This window comes from Hippocampus guttulatus, chromosome 17, assembly GCF_054856545.1.
Source record: "Hippocampus guttulatus isolate MCC_2025c chromosome 17, RoL_Hgut_1.0, whole genome shotgun sequence".
NCBI classification, from domain to species: Eukaryota; Metazoa; Chordata; class Actinopteri; order Syngnathiformes; family Syngnathidae; genus Hippocampus; species Hippocampus guttulatus.
In genome coordinates, this window is record NC_141277.1 from 14,530,475 (window position 1) to 14,551,455 (window position 20,981).

Sequence of the window (20,981 nt, forward strand, 5' to 3'; positions counted from 1 at the left end):
ATAATTTATTTATGCTTTTTGTTTTGCAAATGTGTTTTATGTTTCTATGTGAACCTCTATATTTATGTTTTTCTTGAAGTCTTTTTAAGATGTATTTGGAATGGTTTCTCGAGGACCATTCCGGTTCAGGGTCACGTTTGGCGGATAGCGAGGGAATTAGAGAGAGAGAGAGATCAAGAAAGAAAGATGGCGAGAGAGAGAGAGACAAAAATGACACCGTCTGGTCAACTTTATTTTAGTTTATCTACTTTCGGTTGAACAAAGTGCACACGGTATGCTGTTTCCGCTTTTTTATTTGATGTCTTGTGAAACACATTATTGATTGTTGATGTTGAAATGTCTTTTAGTTTTCATGGTGTTCCACGAATAAAACGTTTTTGGACATCAGTTCGACGTTTCGCCCTTGACCGGGGTAGATACTCTCACCGATATTGAGATGGGTGATGTTGAGGAAGGCTCGGCTGATCCAAGCTTTTTGAGCAAAGAGAACTTTATTGGCCAGCAAGCAACACACAGCATCAAATGACAATACATATGGCTCCATCACACTTTTCATGAAAAAATGGAAAATGCCCATTTTATTCAAGATCACATCCAATAAGATGAAAAACACAACTCAATATGTGGGGTGCTATGCAGAGAAGAACAGTTCAATTTTGAGAAATGAAAACAAAAACTAATACAAATGACCAAACCTCCTTTGAAAACTAATTAAAACAAACAACAAATGCAGCTTTACAGGGAGAAGAGATAAGAAGGTGGAGGATTTTAAATACTTGGGGTCAACTGTCCAGAGCAATGGAAAGTGTGGAAAAGAGGTGAAGAAGCGTGTACAGGCAGGCTGGAACGGCTGGAGAAAAGTGTCAGGTGTGATATGCGATAGAAGAGTTTCAGCTAAGATGAAAGGAAGGGTGTATCAAACTGTGGTGAGACCAGCCTTGCTGTTTGGACTGGAGACAGTGCCACTGAAGAAAAGACAGGAGGAAGAGCTGGATGTAGCAGAGATGAAGAAGTTGAGGTTCTCTTTTGGAGTGACCAGGTTGGATAGGATCATGAATGATTACATTTGGGGGACAAATCATGTTAGGGGTTTTGGAGAGAAAGTCAGAGAGGCCAGACTGAGATGGTTTGGACATGTTCAGAAGAGATAGAGTGAATATATTGGGAGAAGAATGCTAGGTCTTGAACTTGGAGGCAGGAGGATGAGAGGAGGACCATGGAGGAGGTTGAGGGATGTAGTGTAAGAGGACATGAAGGAAGCTGGTGTGAGAAAAGAGGATGCACAAAACAGGGTTAGATGGAGGCAACTGATTCGCTGTGGTGACCCCTGAAGGGAAGAGCCGAATGGAAAAGAAGAAGAAAAAGAAGAACAAAAACTGCAACTCAAAGCCAAATAAAACCCAACTAGTATAGAAAATCTAAAACTATTACAATGCCGACAACAATGCTCGATTTACGAATTCATTTCAACAAGAAAAAAATGTTTCAATGCAGTCAAGAAAAAGAAAAGCACATAAAATTCAATTAGCCTTGGTGCATGAAATCATAACGGTTGCTCAGATGAGTGGTGAAAACTTCATTGATAACTGTTCATCTCATCAATGCACTTGTGATTCTTCATCTGAGACATCCACGAGAATCTCTGGCCACAACCTGAACAGGCAAAAGGTTTCTCACCAGTGTGAGTTCTTCCATATCTTTTTAAGTCTCCCTTCCGAGAGAATCTTTGGCTACAAAGAAAGCAGACAAAAGGTTTCTCTGCAGCGTGGGTTCTTGTATGACCTGTTAAGGTTCCCCTTTGTGAGAATCGAAAAGGGTGTCTCACCAGTGTGGATTCTTTTCTGATTTATTAAGCTTCCCTCCTGATAGAATCTTTGGCAACAATCTGAGCAGGCAAAAGGTTTCTCAACAATGTGGGTTCTTGTGTGGTTAATTAAGTGTCCCTTCTGGGAGAATCTCTGGCCACAATCTGAACAGGAAAATGGTTTCTCACCAGCGTGGGTTCTTGAGTGTACTTTTCCGTCTCTCTTTTGAGAAAATGCGTGGCCACAAACTGTGCAGGCAAAAGGTTTCTCACCAGTGTGGGTTCTAACATGCATTTTCAAGCGTGCCTTCTGAGAGAATCTTTGGCCACAATCTGAACAGGCAAAAGGTTTCTCACCAGTGTGGATTCTTGAGTGTACTTTTAAGTCTCCCTTCCAAGAGAATCTTTGGCCACAATCTGAACAGGCAAAAGGTTTTGCACCAGTGTGTGTTCTTGTGTGGTGAATTAAGTTTCCCTTATGAGAGAATTTCCGGCCACAGACTAAACAGGTGAACGGTTTGTCACCGGTGTGAGTTCTCATGTGTATTTTCAATTGACTCTGATAAGCAAACGTTTTGCTACATGGAGAACATTTCCAGGGTTTGTTGTCAGTGCGACATGTCAGATCACCATCAAACTCTTTATCCTCCTTTTCCTCAACATCATCAACGTTTGATGATGCGATGTCTCTATCTTTCGTGCAAGGGTGCTCGAGCTCCTCCTCTTTTTTAATGTAAAGGGCCTGCTTGTCTTCTTCTTTAAAGTGGGAGACCTCATTGTTCTCCTCTTCCTCTTTAATATGAAGGGGCTCTGCATCCAGCTGCTCAGGATAAACATCTTTGCTGATCTCTGCAAGACAGGAGAAGACAAACACACGTGGAATTATGATTTATAATTATAATGAAGGTTACTTGGAGAGCTAGATGAGTTCAGGTTACAACTCGATATGTGACATTGCCGGCATCAAACATTAGTGGTGGATTTTTTTTTCTTTCTTTATTTTTATTCATGGTGGTGTTTTATTCCATTTTTTTTATCCTTGGTTATTTGTGAAAAGACATGTACAGAGTGTGACATTGCACATTTTTGAGTGGTGAACAAGTCCAGAGCGCAAATTCTACCCTGGACTGCCAGCCCACTGCATTGTGGAGTGTGAAGGGTTTGTATTGGGAATCAGTGCTAAAATGTCAGGAACTGTCCGTACCATTGAATGCTGACCAGTTATTTTGCAGATAAGAAAAGTTGCCTGCTTATGCACTGGATTGTATTCTGTGTAGCTGCTCAAAATTCAGATTGTACTGACCTTAACCCATCCCAAAGAGAAGAAAATGAGATAAAAAGAGAGCACTGGATGCAGGGGGGTGGGGGGGGGGGGTGAGAAGGCTCCCTTGACCGATCTGTGATTCCTGTCTCTCCATGTTTTTTTTTCTTTCTCATATAAATCTCATTACTTTTAATCATACTTGTTGTCTTGGTTTCCCTGGACAAGACAATATGGCACCCGAGTGGTTGCTTGAAGGGGAGACGGACAGCCTTTTTTCCCATCCGTCTCTCTAAAAGCTTCCCTCTGAGGTCTCAACGAACTCAAACCATCCTTTGACACATGAAAGTAATGATGTGAATATTTTATGAATTTGAAGATGAGATTTATCCATCCACCCATCATCCACACAAGGGTCGCGAGGGATGCTGGAGCTTATCCCAGCTGTCTTTGGGCAGTCGGCGGGGAGCACCCTGAACCGGATGCCAGCCAATCGCGGGACACTCAGAGGCGAAAAACCATCTGGCGCCCACACTCACATCTAAGGACAATTTAGAGTGACGGGACAATCAGCCTGCCATGCATGTTTTTGGAATGTGGGGAAAAAAACGGAGTACCCGCGGAGAACATGCAAACTCCACACAGGTAGGCTGCAGCTGGAATTGAACCCGGTACCTCTGCACTGTGACCACCGGGGCGCTACACGTGATTTATTTAATTATTTTTTTGTGTGTGAACATTGGAATGATTGCCTGCTCCGATTATCGTTGAATAGTGTTTACTTTTCTCAACTCAACTGAACTGTATTTATCGAGCACTTTCAAACAGCCATCGCTGCACACAAAGTGCTGTCCATGGAGCAACAAACATATACAACAGTAAAGCAACAAATCGGTAACAAAGATGGTAGAAAGCACCGAACAGCAAAACCAAGAACAAATCTGAGTCATGCTGAGTCAAATGCCAGCTACTCCCCTCAGGCAGGCGCTATGGATCCATGTGCACCAAATCCAGCAGACACTTAAACAGCTTCTTCCATCGAGCCATTAACTCCCTAAATAGTACTATAATCCAAATCTATCTAGAAAGTGGCTCTTTGCAATTTTGCACAACCCTGTGGAACAGCATTACCGTTATAATCATTGTAGCTCCAGCTCTGTACTCATTTGAACCACTATCACTGACCTACCGTATTTTCACGACTATAAGGCGCCATTAAAAGTCTTACATTTTCTCCAAAATGGACAGGACGCCTTATGATGCGGAGCGTCTTGTGTATGCGCTGAGTTCCAAAACCTGACTGACAGCCGACACGCTGTTTATATAGAGAAAAGGCGGAAGTGACTGTGGACAGGCATGCGGCAAAGAAGTCGGCCAATCAGTGAAGGGTGGGCGTGTATATATACATATATGGAGAGAGAGAGAGAAAAGGCAGACGTGAGTGAGGACAGGCATGCGGCGAAGAAGTCCGCCAATGAGTGAAGGGTGGGCGTGTAAGTGGACGCTAAAGGTACGCCCCAACCTGTATAGAGTGTGGCTATGTGCATTGTTGTAAAACAACTTCGGTTTTGGTTTCTAAGAACCCCCGAAAATAAATTCTACAAAGAGACATGCCTACGAAGCTCAGTTCAAACTTCAAGCCATCGGTTATGCTTTTGGCATGCGTGCCCATCTCACAGCAGTGGTGAAAAACCAAGTCAAGCAAATGAACTCTGAGCTTGCCGTTATTCCCGGAGGCTTGACTAAAGAACTTCGTTCAAAGTAAAGTTGCGACCGGGCGTTCAAAGTAAAGTTGCGAACGGCATGGGAACAATGGATGATCGATGGCAACTTTACAAAGAGTGAGAGGCAGCGCTGGGCGAGTTACGCCACAATTTGCGAATGGATTGTGGCTGCTTGGATGAACGTGTCTGCTTGCACTGGTGTTCGAGTTTTTGGCAAAACTCATCATTTCTGTGGAGCCACATGGCAATGAGAGTGACTCTGACAACAAGAGGGAACACGGCGTTTTTGATGGATTACCGGTACTTGCACAATTGTTCAATTCTGATACAGAGGATGAGGACTTTGATAGATTTCTGGGTGATGATTGATCGAAAAACGTGAGTACATTGTACGATGGCTAAATAAAATACAACGGAACTCAGTTTTGCTTCCGTTGCCTTTTTAAAAACGTGTTTTTAGCTTGTATCTGTATGTCTTGGCATGCTACCGTATGCTTCAAGCTAACGTGTTTTTAGCGTGCGCGCATGTTTAAGCTGGCGTATGTTTTACCACTTTAAAACTGTGCCCAATAATACAGTGCGTTTTGTCTATGTGTAAAATACAGAAATAGCACCCATTAATGAGACTGCGGTCAACCATACGGTGCGCCGAATGGTCGTGAAAATACGGTATATTCCACAGCACCAGACACTTTAAAGTGCTCAAGGACATTTGCATAATTGCACACTTGCTGTACTACAAATACTGCGACTGGTCACTTTAAATTGGTTCAATGATTTTCTGCACCAACTGTACAACTGTTATAGCATTGTATTCTACCACTGATCACTTTAGCTCTCTTTGATACTTTGCACATTGTCTCACAGTTGTCATTGGGTGGTACCACCGCACAACGGTACACTTACATTACGGAATGTCCTTCCATACTTATTTGTCATGTCCTTGTTCATGATAATACTCGTGCAGTGTGTACTACCGGAGACAAATTCCTTGTGTGTTTTACATACTTGGCCAATAAAGATGATTCTAATTCTGAAATATCTAAATGATCGTACCAGTATTTGGGATTTTCTGGACAAATGAATGAATATGACCTTGTCTTCCTCTCCATAGGCGCTCACTATAGTTTTAATCTTGCTTAATGAGGAAAACACATGTCTAATTTTCTGACAGTCTTCTTCGGACCTCCTCTGTCAGGACCCCAAGGTTGCGTTTTGAAAATTTTAATCTTCCTCTTCCTAACTTGCCATTGATCTACCAAGGTGTTCTTGGCGCAAAGCCAGAATTTATCCTTTGCCATGTGTGCTTTATTGCAACCAGGGGGAAATCAAGGGCAAACTGCACACGGCTGTCCAACTGTGTTTGCCCTAGCATGTCATTTGGGGATTCATCAACATATTTCATTTGCATCATTTACATGTTTCAGTTGCATTCTAACCTGAAAAAAAATAGTAATACAAAACTTGATGAAGTGACAGTCATATGGCAAGGAGTCAACATATGTATCTGATGTTTGTTGCTGCTCGTAGGTGTGAATGATGTGACAGTTGATATCCTTGCGACGTCTGTGCCGTATGGCAGATGGTTGCACAGGAATCTGCTTCATAAAATGTTTAAACATTGTACATCTTACATTACTAGGCCCAAAAGAGGGGATTTATGCCACTGTTTGTGGAATATAGTTCTGGTCAATGCACTTAAGTGGACACAGAGCGGCACTGACAAGATATTATTCTGGGCTCATTAATCAGAGGAAGGGGAGGCAAGGTAATGTAGACATGACAAGCGTAAAAGGACCCAATCATTGAACCGTGAGTTTGTGCCAGCCCGTCTTTCTGTTACCCTCGAATCAAACGTCTGTCTAGTACACTTGAACGACCTAACAATTTTGATGTGTTAATAGGAAGAATTTACGTAATCCTTTGTGTCAGGCGGAATCCTTGTATCTCCAAAATCATCACTTTCCAGGAGACTCCAAAAGCAGCATGTTTGTCTAACCATTAACATTGTATCGTGGAAAAGAGCCAGTCGTTCCTAAAACTTAAGATCGGTCTCAAATTTGCAGAAATAACACTCACTTACATAATTATTTACCAATAGTATCGTTGGTGGGGGGAAAAAACAAAATCCAACAATTTGCAACATAGGAGGTTTTGGCCTGTGGCCAGCAATATTTTTGTGGATACCTGAATTGTCTGGTTGTTTTGTCTGGAATGTCAGTATTTTTTTTTTGTTGCAGTTTTAATTCCTGAGTAGTATTTTGTTGTCCTATACGTGCTCGTTTTTGCATATAACTTTTCATTTATGGCCCGCAAGAAGCCACGTTTCATCACATATTCTAGTTTCATTTCTGACAAAGTTTGCATCAAGTCAAGTCAAGTCAAGTCAATGGGAAGAGTCAAGGTAACAAAGCCCCACCCCGACATATTTGGTATCATTGGAACGCTCTGAATGTCCTCTATAGAGCACAAAGGAGGTAATGCGATTCTATGCACTGGGTGGGAGATATTTAGGTTTACAAATGTCCTCTACAGAGGACAAATTTGAACTACTGGTAGTCGTGCTAATTTAAGTTTGCCTTCTAAGAGAATCTTTGGCCACAATCTGAGCAGCCAAAAAGTTTCTCACCAGTGTGGGTTCTCATGTGCTTTTTTAAAGCTTTCCCTCCAGCAGAATCTTTGGCCACAAACAAAGCAGGAAAACGGTTTCTCACCAGTGTGGGTTCTTTTGTGACTTTTTAAGATTGTCTTTCAAGAGAATTTCCGGCCACAGTTTGAACAGGTGAACGGTTTCTCACGAGTGTGTGTTTTGATGTGTAACTCCCAAGGACTTTTAAAAGCAGACATGTTCCCACAGTGAGAACATTTCTATGGTTTGTTGTCAGTGTTACATATCAGATTACCTTCAGACTCATCTTCATCCTCTTCATCATCATCATCAACTGCATTTGATGACGTGTTGTCACTGTCTGACAGTGGAGCTAAGAGGCCATCTACTTTTGATTCTTCCTGGTGGTTTCCAACACCTTTTGTTGTCATGTATTGATACGAGCTGCTGCTTGGAGCCTCTCTGTCCGCCTCATTTATACTGTTCAGAAGGAAACCAGTAAATGGCACCTTGAAGATAACCTCCTCCTCCTCTTCTTTGATGTTAGGAGGCTCAACCACCTCCGCTTTTGTGCAAGGGTGCTCTAGTTCCTCCTCTTTAATATAATGGGCCTGCTGCTCCTCTTCCTCTTTCAAGTGGGAAACCTCATTTTTCTCCTCTTTCTCTTTAATGTGAGACGGCTCTGCATCCAGCTGCTCAGGAAAAACATCTTCGCTGATGTCTGAAAGACACAACAAGACAAACACATGTGGAATTATGGTTTAGATTTAGAACGAAGGTTATTAGAAGAGCCAGGTCAATCAATCAAAGTGAATTTGGATAACACTTTTCAAACATAAAAGTGCAACTGAAAAGTGCAATTAAAACTTCAAAATTACAAAATAAAAAGAGGACACTTCTCCTCCCTCCCTAACATACAGATTAGGGTTGGGAATTCCGGCTCTTTTTGCAGAGCCGGTTCTTTTGGCTCGGCTCCCAAAGGGATCATCAGTTTTTTGTTGCTTAAATTAATTTACTACCAAAAATAATGTAAAATTATGTGTAAAACGAATTACTAATGTAAAGAATATACAGTGTATCAAATATTTATTATTTATATGCCTTTATTTATGCTCCTTGGTGGCAGGGCCCCCAGGGGTGGATGAGATCAGGCTCAAGGCTCTGGATGTTGTGGGGCTGTCCTGGTTGACACGCTTCTGCAACATCGAGTGGTCATCGGGGAGAGTGCCTCTGGTTTGGCAGACTGGGGTGGTGGTCCCTCTGTTTAAAAAGGGGGACCGGAGGGTGTGTTCCAACTACAGAGGGATCACACTACTCAGCCTCCCATGTAAGGTCTATTCAGGGGTGCTGGAGAGGAGGGTCCGTCAGGAAGTCGAGTCGCAGATTGAGGAGGAGCAGTGTGGTTTTCGTCCCGGCCGTGGAACAGTGGACCAACTCTACACCCTTAGCAGGGTCCTCGAGGGTATGTGGGAACTCGCCCAACCAGTCTACATGTGCTTTGTGGACTTGGAGAAGGCGTTTGACCGTGTCCCTCGGGGAATTCTGTGGGGGGTGCTTCGTGGGTATGGGGTAACGAACCCCCTGACACGGGCTGTTCGGTCCCTATACCACCGATGTCAGAGTTTGGTTCGCATTGCGGGCAGTAAGCCGGAATCGTTTCCAGTGAGGGTAGGACTCCGCCAAGGTTGCCCTTTGTCGCCGATTCTGTTCATAATCTTTATGGACAGAATTTCTAGGCGCAGCCGAGGCGTTGAGGGGGTCCGTTTTGGTGGCCTCAGTATTGCATCTCTGCTTTTTGCAGATGATGTGATACTGTTGGATCCTTCAAGCAGGGCTCTCCAAGTCTCGCTGGAGCGTTTCGCAGCGGAGTGTGAAGCGGTTGGGATGAAAATCAGCGCCTCCAAATCTGAAACCATGGTCCTCAGTCGGAAAAGGGTGGAGTGCTCCCTCTGGGTCAGTCAAGTCAAGTCAACTGTATTTATAAAGCCCTTTCAAACAGCCATCGCTGCATACAAAGTGCTGTACATGGAGCAATTTAACATGCACAATAAACAGTAAGACAAATCGGTAATAAAGGCGGTAGAAAATACCAAACTGTAAAACCAAGAACAAATCTAAGTCATGCTGAGTTGAATGCCAAAGAATACAAGTGAGTTTTGAGGAGGGTTTTGAAGATGGGAAGTGAGGAAGCTTGCCGAATGTTCAGTGGGAGGTCATTCCAGAGAGATGGACCAGCAACAGAAAAGGCTTGATCCCCTCTTGAGCCTCAGTTTAGTTCTTGGTACTTCTAATAATGTCTGGCCCACAGACCTGAGGTGCCGGGCAGGTGTGTAGGGGCGGATGAGCTCAGAGAGGTAAGGTGGCGTGAGATTATTCAGAGATTTGAAAACAAATAAGAGGACCTTGAAAATAACTCTAAAATGTATGGGGAGCCAGTGAAGGGATGCCAGAGTCGGAGTTATGTGCTCCCTCTTACGAGTACCAGTCAAGAGGCGAGCAGCGGCATTCTGGACCAGCTAAAGGCGCTTAATGGAGGACTGGCTGACTCCAAAGTAAAGGGCATTGCAGTAATCGAGCCGGGATGTGACAAAGGCATGAATTACGGTCTCAAAGTGTTCATGTGAGAGGAGAGGTTTTATTTTGGCCAGCTGTCTAAGGTGAAAGAAGCTGGATTTAACAACGGCACCAATTTGCCGATCAAGTTTGAAATCACTGTCCAGTTTAAGGCCCAAGTTTGAGACTGTCGACTGAAGATAACGAGACAGGGGGCCCAAGTCTCCAGGATGGGATGTACAAGGGCCACTGGGACCAAACAATATCACCTCTGTCTTCTTTTCGTTGAATTTCAAGAAATTTTGTGCCATCCAGGTTTTGATTTCTTCCAGACAGGATAGTCAGGTCCAGTCAGGGAGGAGATCTTGCCCCAAGTTTTGTTCATCTTGGGGTCTTGTTCATGAGTGAGGGTAGGAAGGAGCGAGAGATCGACAGGCGGATCGGTGCAGCATCTGCTGTGATGCGGAATTTGTATCGGTCTGTCGTGGTAAAGAAGGAGCTGAGCCAAAGGGCGAAGCTCTCAATTTACCGGTCGATCTACGTTCCAACCCTCATCTATGGTCACGAGCTATGGGTCATGACCGAAAGAACAAGATCCAGGATACAAGCGGCCGAAATGAGCTTTCTCCACAGGGTGTCCGGGCTCTCCCTTAGAGATAAGGTGAGAAGCTCGGTCATCCGGGAGGGGCTCAGAGTCGAGCCGCTTCTCCTCCACATCGAGAGGGGCCAGATGAGGTTGCTTGGGCATTCGGATGCCTCCTGAATGCCTTCCTGGTGAGGTGTTCCAGGCATATCCCACCGGGCGGAGACACAGAGGACAACCCAGGACACGCTGGAGAGACTATGTCACCCAACTGGCCTGGCAACGCCTCGGGATCCCCCAGGAAGAGCTAGAAGAAGTGGCTGGGTAGAGGGAAGTCTGGGCTTCCCTGCTAAAGCTGCTGCCCCCGCGACCTGACCTCAGATAAGCGGTAGAAGATGGATGGATGGATGGGCTTTATTTATATTCTTCTGAACACACTCAACATGGAGTTCAACATGGAGTGCTCCAAACAATAAATTATTAAGTACAAAAACAAAGACCCTTCTCAAAACAAGGTAAACAAAAAGTTCAAATTTCTGATTGTGTCTCTTGATAAGCTTTTAACTATTTCCAGTTAAACAACAAAAGTAAGCTTTGATTACCACACAAATTATAAATTAAAATTTGTAAAACCAAAAGAAAAGAGCAGCATCCAGGTAAAAGTTTTAGCTAGTCCTTAGAGAAGATTGGCATTCAGAAAAACCAAGTGCGTCAGCTTTGAGGGCTTGATCCGTTTTCTCCTCTCTGTTAATATCTGCCCTGTTTTGGAGAAGATTCTCTCTGAGGGGACAGATGTTGCTCCAATTCACAGCCTCTGTGTCATCACGTGTAAGACGTGGGTACACTGAATCCTTGGCCTCCCACCAGCTCAAAGGGTCTGCACTTCTCTGGAAAAGGGGCTCCTCTTTTCCAGATAGGATCTCACTTCCAGAATTGCATCTGATGAAAGATTCTGCCTTGCAGTGCTTCCAGTTACTCGTTCTTCAAAGAACCTCCAAACAGCAAATGCTTATGGCTCTTCTCTCTTAGCCCCCTGGCAGTGGAGTTGACTGGCTGGGTCTTTCTGCTATTGCAGTTATTCTCTGAGGAGCTTCATCAACCGCTCGATTGTCAGTGAAGGCCAGCTTCTTGAATCTTGGGTCAAGAATGATGGTTTCTGACAGAACAGTGTTCCATTCCATTATGTGGAATTTTCTGTCCATGGATGCACAGAGATCATCCACGAACTCTTTCACTTTCGCTGTGGTTAATCTGGTCTGATGCTCAGCTGTCACTTTCTGAAGACCCTTGCACAGGATCAACATTTTAGAGGCTGTAACATAGCTAAAAAGAGTAAACAATTGTTGTTTTATTTTTAGTAATAACCTTTACAATATTAGAATGCTAGGGGGCAGTGTTGCCTTGAGGAAGGGGGTACATAGCATGGGTTTTGTGGAGTGTGTGGGGAGTGATCCTTCTGTGGGTTAAGGTGGACGGTCGCAAAATAAAGAGTTCTACGACCATCATACAAGTGGAGTTATTATTCGGATTAACACTGGTAGCAGAGGATGGTTAGCAACTACGGAATCCCGCCACCTTTTGAAGAGGGAAAACCCTACGAGAGCTGGAAAAATGAAGTTGGAATTTGGACAAGAGTCACCGACTTGGAGAAGAAAAAGCAAGCCCTCGCGGTGGCTTTGGCGCTTTCAGGTAGGGCACGAGAGACAGCGATGGAAATTCCCGCTGATGACTTAAATCAGGACACGGGAATGGACACTTTATTCGGCAAACTTGATGGATTGTTCCTAAAAGAAGAAAAGGACAGAACGTATGAGGCTTACTCCAATTTTGACCGGATTGTAAAAGACGGACTATATTATTGAATTTGAACAGCGATATTCACATATGCGGAAATACAAAATGGAGCTGCCCGACGCTGTTTTAGCTTTCAAGCTGTTGGATACGGCGTGCCTGGATACGACAGACAGACAACTGGCTTTAACAGCATGCAGTGACTTAACATTCGCTAATATGAAGTCGGCGCTGAAGAGGATATTTGGCGCGAGCGCGAGTGCAGGGACGGAGGGCATCAAACAGGAAACAGTGTATGCTACGGAGCAGCGAAGAAAAAAAGAACGGTGGCTGGCAAAAAAACCCTCGACAGAAAACCCCGCAGATCGGCACTAATCCGCTTGACAAGTATGGACGGCGATCGAAATGTGCAGTATGTCAAAGCACGTCTCATTGGGCAAATGATTGTCCACACAAAAGTGAGAATGTAAGAATAACGGAGGATGATAAAACGGAAATTGATGAGTGTAATGTTACACTGCTCACCAAGGAATTGCCTACAGATGCAGAAATACTAATGACAGAATGTTTTGGCACCGCTATAATAGACACTGCTTGTACTAGAACAGTGTGTGGACAACAGTGGCTTGAACACTATCGTACAGTGTTGGGAAAGAACAGTGCAAATACTATGAGAGAGACAGAAAGGCCAAGTCACAGGCCATTTAAGTTTGAAGATGGAAAAGTGGTCTATTCGGTGTCAAGTGTGAAGATACCGGCTACAATTGGGCACACAAAGTGTCACATAGAAACTGAAGTTGTACCTGTCGAAATTCCACTGCTTTTGAGCAAAGCATCACTGAAAAGAGCTGGAACTGTTTTGGACATGGAGCGTGACAGTGCAGTAATGTTCAAGCAGCCTGTTAAACTGGACTGTACTAGCTCTGGACATTACTGTGTTAGCATTTTGGCCTGTGACAATATAAATGACAACATGGAGCCCATATCAGCTACTGAAGATGAGATACTGACAATAACAGATGAAATGAAAACCGATGAAAGGATGAGAGTTTTAGTGAAGCTCCACAAGCAATTTGGACATGCCTCTGCTGACAAGCTGCAAAGACTCTTAAGTAGTTCTGGCAGCAAGGACACTGGCTGTGTCACCTTGCTACATAAGGTAGTCAATGTGAGGTATGTAAGAAATATTGCCGTGTCAAACCAAAACTTGCTGTTGGCTTACCACTTGCATCAACATACAATGAAGGAGTGTGGTACCTACATATTATTGACCAGTTCACTCGTTTCAGCGCAGGAAGTGTCCTGACTACCAAGAAGTCCTCTGAGATTGTGAAGCATTTTATTCATGACTGGATCCGTGTGCACGGCCCCCCTAAAAGGCTGTTCAGTGACAATGGTGGGGAGTTCAACAATGAAGAAGTGAGAGACATGGCTGAGGATTTCAACATGGAAGTAAAGACAACAGCTGCCTACAGTCCTTGGAGTAATGGGCTGTTAGAACGACACAATCAAACGCTAACTGAGATTATAATGAAAGTAAAAACAAGCACTGGATGCAACTGGAGCACAGCTATGGATTGGGCTCTAATGGCAAAGAACTGCATGCAAAGTGTCCATGGCTACAGTCCACATCAACTTGTATTCGGAGAGAACCCAAACTTACCCTCTGTGTTAATTGACAAAGCACCTGCTCTGGAAGGCACCACGAAAAGCGAATGGGTTGCAAAGCATTTTTCAGCTTTGCATGCAGTGAGAAAGGCCTTTACTGAAGCGGAATGTTCAGAGAGAATACGGAGAGCACTCAAGAAACGGCTGTGTCACACAGATGAGAAGTATGAACTGGGTGACAAGGTTTACTACAAGCGGTTGGACTGTCCAGAATGGAAAGGGCCAGGGGTAGTCATTGGACAAGATGGTGCTGTTGTTTTTGTTCGACATGGAGGCACCTGCATTAGAGTTCACCTTAGACTAAACAAGGTTACTCAGGAATATGATGTTGACCCACAGACAGCCTGTGATGAAGAGACCGACAGCAAGCAACGGTGTACCGCTGAGGAGTTGGAGTTGGAAGAAGAAGGGCCTCTTGCTGAGTACACAGAGAATGATCCATTGCCAGCTGTGGCAGACACAAGGGCTGAAGGACAAGAGCATGACAGAAATACCAAATTGAAGACTGGTCAAATTGTAACATTCAAAACCACAGAAACAAGTGTTCAACAAACAGCAAAGGTTTTAGGACGTGCAGGGAAAGCAACCGGAAAATATAAAAATTGGTACAATCTGGAACTTCTTGAGCCTGCTGGAGTGGCTGGCACCAGCATATCCGCAGATGTGTCACAATTAGAGAATCTTCAAATTCAGGTGGATCAAAATGTATCGGACTTCAGAAGTGAGGATATATATGTGGCGAATGATGTATTATTTGATGACGCCAAAACAAGTGAAATACAGAATTGGAGACAAAATGATGTGTTTGAGGTAGTTGATGACAAGGGGCAGAGGTGCATATCCACCCGTTGGGTGTGCACTCTGAAAGAGACAGTGACTGGTGTGGTACCAAAAGCAAGACTGGTCGCAAGAGGATTTGAAGAGCTGCAAGTTGCAGAGCTACAAAAGGACTCGCCTACTTGTGCCTCAGAGTCACTAAGGCTTCTTGTAGCAGTGATTTGTCAAAAACAATGGACACTTCATTCGATGGACATAAAATCGGCATTCCTGCAGGGCATGGACCTATCCAGAGACATTTTTGTCAAGCCTCCTCCGGAAGCTAACTGTACGGGAAGACTTTGGAAATTAAAAAAGTGTGTGTATGGTCTGGCAGATGCATCTCAGTATTGGTATAACAGAGTGAAGGATATAATGATCGGTGCGGGAGGTACTATATCCAAAGTTGACCCGGCAGTTTTGTACTGGTTGGACAATGAAAAAGAAGTAACTGGGGTTCTTGCTTGTCATGTTGATGATTTCATTTGGGGTGGATCTCATATGTTTGAACTGACTGTCATGGTGCATCTCAAAGAGAAATTCAGTGTTGGTCGTGAAGCTCATGATAATTTTTCTTTTGTGGGTGTAGATTTTGTAACCTCTGACGACAGGGTAAAAATACACCAAGCCACATACATAGAGAATTTACAGACTATACATCTGACACCATCGCGAGCAGCTGAGCAAGCTTCACCTGTTACTGATGAGGAAAGAGATCAGCTACGGTCGAAAATAGGGCAACTTTTGTGGGTTGCAAGACAGAGCAGACCCGATGCCATGTTTGATGCCAGTAATCTGTCTGCAAATCTCAAATGTGCTACCATACAAACAATTCATGAAGCAAACAGAGTTGTGTCTAAGCTTAAGGCCAAATCAGTTGAGTTGAGCTTTAGACACCTCGGTAAAGATGATAGCCTTAAGTTGGTTGCATACACTGATGCGTCTTTTGCAAATCTCTCTGATCGGGGCACCTAAGGTGGGCACTTTGTTGCTTTGATGGGCGAAAGCGGACGGTTTTCTCCCATCTCGTGGCAGTCAAAGAAAATTAAGAGAATTGTCAGGAGTACACTAGCAGGTGAGACATTGGCTATGGCTGAGGGAATTGACAATGCCATTTTTCTGTCAACATTATTCTCTGAGCTATATGCTGGTAGTACTAACAAACCTGTGCCGATCACTTGTGTCACCGATAATCATTCGTTTATGGAGGCATTGAAATCGACCAAGTCTGTTGCTGAGAAAAGGCTACGCTTGGAAATCAGTTCTATTAAAGAGCTGATCCAATCAAAAGGAGTCCAACGGGTACTATGGTCAAGTACCAAAGATCAATTGGCAGACTGTCTAACAAAAAAGGGAGCATCTCCGGCATTGTTACTCAAGGCTCTCTATGAAGGGCATTGGACAATTAAATGAACCGACACACTGTTCACTATACACATTATGCTTTCAAATGTAATGTTCAGTCCTGCTTTTTCAAGCAGTACATATTTTTTTTTAAAGAAGAGACTGAGATTGTTGTTTTATTTTTAGTAATAACCTTTACAATATTAGAATGCTAGGGGGCAGTGTTGCCTTAAGGGGTACATAGCACGGGTTTTGTGGAGTGTGTGGGGAGTGATCCTTCTGTGGGTTAAGGTGGACGGTCGCAAAATAAAGAGTTCTACGACCATCATACAAGTGGAGTTATTATTCGGATTAACAACAATAAGTGTTAAAATTATGCTTTTTTTTTAGCAGTATATATTATTATTTCTGGTCGTGTCTAATCTGCTTTTCATATTAATAATGCAAAAATAGCAAGTAAAAAAAATGATAATAATTGAATAATATTAACATAGAATAATGTGATAACATTTGTACACTGTACCTGTCTGCCCTGATCTCCACAGTGACCTGCTCAAATGGCTCCAGAACAGTGCATGCCTCCTGCAGTACCTCCTACTCCTCTTGGCGCAGAGGATCAACAGGTGCATTGATAACAGCCAGGGTAAAGATGACTGCATCCTTGGACTCAAGGACCCGTTTTAGCATGTGAAAGGTGGAAGAATTCCACTATCCCCTTCAATTTGTCCACAGTGGGTTTCTTACACCTTCAGAGCATCTCTTCCAAACAGGTTAAGGGTGTGTGCAAGACATGGGTGATGGGTCCATTTCAGAGTTTTAATTGCGTTGGTGATGTTAGCTGAATTGTCGCTAACGCAGCAAACTACTTTGTTTTCCACATCCCTCTCTTTGGCCACTTTGAGCAGCTCCTCTGGTAAGTTCTCAGAAGTGTGTCTTTCACTGAACTCAAAACAATCCAGCAGACAGGTCACCATTTTGAAATTTTCAACAAAGTGGCATGTAACTGACATGTAGGATGTAGTGGTTCGGGATGTCCAGCAGCCAGTTGTTAGACACACAGCTGTGTTTTTTTTTTACCCGTTCTTGGAGTGCACCACGTTCTCTGTCATATAGGCCTGGGATGATTTTTTGAGAAAGTGTTTTCCTGCTTGGAATTGCATACATTGGATTGAGAGCATGAGTATATCTTCTGAATCCTTTGTCATCCACGATTGGTGGAGACGAAAATCTCTTTACTGTTATGAATGTTAGTCCTCAACATGGCTACGCTCGTGAAAGCAAAACAACGAACTCAAACGCGTGTTTGTCCAATGTTGTCAACTAATATCCGGATTCATTTTAGGCAATTTTGGCTCAATTTTCCAATGGAGTTTTTGATGAAAATTTGAAAATCCAGAATTCCGGGAAAATCCGGAGGACTTTCATCACCGGGGGAATGAAGTGCTGCGGGTGGTTGGGAGAATTAACTCATTGAATACCACATCTTTTCACTGGAGCAACCCCCTCAATCCCGCACATTTTACTGAATTTTGACTGATTTGCCAGACCCACAGAATTTTCTGTTCTATGGCTATATATACATGCAACCTGTCAAAAGAAAGGTGACTCTCTTCTTTCAGCAGAAAAAAAAGTTTGTTTCTATCTTTCTCCGTTCGTTGGCAATCAGCATTAGAAAACTGCTAAGTTTTATGGAAAAGGCCGATTTTCTGCAGAAATCCAGAGAAAATTAGCTTTTTGTAAAAGCATGCATTTCAAGCATCATTTCAAGTTTGACACTATTTTTTGCTTTTATGACAGCTCAAATACCTCAATAATGTGTTCCTCCTACAAAAGAACATTCCAAATAATGTTTTTGTAGCAAAATAATTTATTTGCACATAACAAAACTATTGAACTATGAACAAAAGTGCAAATTGAACAATGAACGAAAGTGCAGCTGTGGAGAGGATGGTTTTTGGCTTCCATTCAGTTTGTCACCACATCGATTCACTCCACCACGTCCAGATGCACGACCTATAAATTATAGAAACATAAAAAGTTGCAAATATATCTTGCTGCAGAGTGAGGTACAATAATTTTATTTACCTTTCTTTCCACCACCAAAGCAAGGAGTTGTCATCTTCTGGTTGGACAATCTGTAATTTGTAGAAGTATGTACAATTACCACACTTTTATTTTTCTATTTTTTTATTGTTGCTTTCCACTTACATATCAACATCTCTCACACACACATACATGCTCGCACACTGCTATTTACACCATTCATTCCACGTTGCTCAGCATCCAATTTGAAATGAAATGGAATATGAATTTAACACGAGTGGTTTTAGCAGAGCTGAGCGGACTAAATGTGTCCTGTTTTATTTTGGGTTTTTTTTAAAACCTATGGCGACACGCAAGTCAGCACAATTACGGCGCATATTTTCATCCACATCTACGAGACACATCAACTTCATAGTATAGCGGGGAATGTAGCGGTGCATAAAAGTGACTGATGAGGAATAAGAAGTGATGACATTTTGAATGGGAACTTGCAAGCTAGTCAGCAGTTACCTCCTCGTTCCAGCGGCTCTGGCGAGAACTCTCAGCTGCTTTCCGTTATGTCCGAAGGCACGTATTTGTCCGACAGATCGGGGTCCAAATCGCTCTCCAATTCATCGTTTTCGCCGTCGTCATTACGAGACGATTCCAGCGAATCGGTGACGTGTGCCCGGCGTCGGCCATGCGAAGCAATGCAGCCTCTTTGCCGTCATCGCTGGAAGTTGCCGGGGAGACGATTTGTGGGCGATGTGCCCCACGGGAGGCACAAAATGCTCTGCCAAGCGATGGTCCCTGACATGGAGCATGTTCATCTTCATCAGATGAACTCGAAACTCGGCGTGAGCTATGCGGGCCGCGTGCAGCACGCCATGTTTGCGCAGGCTGACGTTCGTTTGACGGGTGCTGCTTTCGATTACGTGACCAAAGCGTCATCTTCTCTTCCACACAAACACCATCTCCTTTGTTGTTTTGTTACAAGGACACTTTTATACCGAAAAAAAACAATCCTTTTTAGTTAGTTGTTTCCTTTTCTCCATCGTTGCTAGTTGCTAATGTTCCAATCCACTATCCACATACTCCCCTCCTCCACGATACGCCCTTTCTACTACTTCTGTGGTGTGATCCTGGTGGATTTTTGCACCACTGCCACCTGATGGCCATTTTTTGCTATTTAACATTGCCGTCAAGGCTAATCCTTTGGTGAGAAGTTGCATCACCCTCCCCCATGAAAAAACATGTTTGACGTATTAATACGCCATGGGGAGGGAGTGGATATGCGCTAATTGCCGTATTTATACGTCAAAGGGTGTAAATGAGTTAAGTACGATTTGGACTCCGAGTACGATTTGATTATTTTGATGATTACCCCTGCTCTAAATTGACCCGAGGTGTGACTGTGAGCGCGAATGGTTGTTCATCGATGTGTGCCCTGCGATTGGCTCTAAATAAGGGGTCGAGAACCGATGGCTATTTTAATGATTGCATCAATACAATAAACCATTCACATTATTGGTGAAATATTATAAGACAATTATTTCAAAGAATACATTCAGAGACGCATTATAGTGACATTTTGTTGAATTCACTTTAAAAATACACTATATTGTATCGCTCTCACTGAAATACATTTCCAAATATTTTGCTTCCCCGGCTCTCTAAGTCAAAAAGGTTCCCGACCCCTGCTCTAAATTGACCTGAGGTGAGACTGTGAGCGCGAGTGGTTGTTCATCTATGTGTGCCCTGCGATTGGCTGGCAACCAGTTCAGGGTCTCCCCCGCCTACTATCCCGAAGACAGCTGGGAACGTCTCCAGCAACCCCCGCGAACCTTGTGAGGATGAAGCGGATCGGAAAATGGATGAATTTGACAATAAACTTGTACTTGAACTTGATATGTATATACATATACACATACACACTGCGTAAAAGAAAGACGGCATCTGAAAAATGTTCAGAAAGAGTACGAAACAAGCGAGACGAACAGCGTGACCCAACCTAATCTGTGAAGAACAATTCTTGGCTGCATCCTGCGAAAGGCGTCCAGCAGTTGACGTTGTCCCTTGTGGTCCTCTTTTTCTTTCCAAAGTTTCTCCTCGTATTCTGATGTCCTTCTTGTGCACATAGTGCGAAAATTGCTACAAGACTTTACGCTTACCATCTCCGTGCAGCGATGTGATGAGCACGAGCGGCTCTTTGTTAGCGGCTAGCAAGCTAACCAAAGCTAAACAAGGCCGAGAAACACCAATGTGCACCGAGACGACTTTAATCGGACACAAAGCTTCAACGAAAGATGTTTTAGTCCAGCGAGATGATTGTGGACGCCCCGGGTGGAGGTTTGAGCACGTTGAAGACAAATTCAGGAGAATTTCGTCAAGGGTTGTCGATCCCTCAACGCGCCCCAGTTCCGTACTGCTGTCAAGCCACCAATTGTTAATGCTCTGTATGACGGAAATCTGCCGACAGCGAGCGCCGTTGGCCACCTTCAAAATAAAAGCTTTTCAAACCGCCAGCGGTTTAAATTTAAAATAATGTTTTAAAATAATTTCTTGGCGGTCAGGCAACGACGAGTTCACCCAGAGAGAATGAAAACCACCAAGAAGAGTTCTTAAGTTGCGACAGAAAATTAAGTCAATGTTAACTCTCCATCAATGACTAAAATTTCACCTCATTAAAAAAAATAGATGAATAAATTAATGAATTTCTGTTTTCCCGCAACCAGACCAGGTCTAAGGCAGGGGTAGATTTGTAGATCCGGTTCCTCGAGAGCCACATCCTGCCTGTTTTAGATGCC

At 43.6% G+C, this 20,981-nt stretch overlaps 1 protein-coding gene across 2 annotated transcripts; it reads right to left on the bottom strand.

Moving 5' to 3' along the window:
• Window positions 1–1,583: 1,583 nt before the first annotated feature.
• LOC147192205 (uncharacterized) lies at window positions 1,584–20,609 on the bottom strand. Of its 2 annotated transcripts, none has more exons than XM_086135593.1 (3): window positions 20,186–20,609; window positions 7,693–8,118; window positions 1,584–2,653 (listed from the first exon to the last, which is right to left on the bottom strand). In XM_086135593.1, the coding sequence occupies exons 1-3, from the start codon at window positions 20,346–20,348 to the stop codon at window positions 1,731–1,733; spliced, it is 1,512 nt and encodes a 503-aa protein (XP_085991719.1). In that variant the 5' UTR covers window positions 20,349–20,609; the 3' UTR covers window positions 1,584–1,730. The 2 variants fall into 2 exon arrangements, with proteins under 2 accessions (XP_085991719.1, XP_085991720.1); XM_086135594.1 differs by having other exon boundaries at window positions 2,270–2,653; window positions 7,907–8,118.
• Window positions 20,610–20,981: the final 372 nt, after the last annotated feature.

Excerpts from the sequence above, each read along its gene's own strand:
- LOC147192205 (XM_086135593.1), bottom strand. The coding sequence starts at position 20,348 with ATGGTAAGCGTAAAGTCTTGTAGCAATTTTCGCACTATGTGCACAAGA. Across the intron at positions 8,119-20,185 it reads AATTGTTCTTCACAGATTAG|ACATCAGCGAAGATGTTTTT; the intron begins GTTGGGTCACGC and ends TGTGTCTTTCAG. Across the intron at positions 2,654-7,692 it reads GGATGAAGATGAGTCTGAAG|AGATCAGCAAAGATGTTTAT; the intron begins GTAATCTGATAT and ends CCTGTCTTGCAG.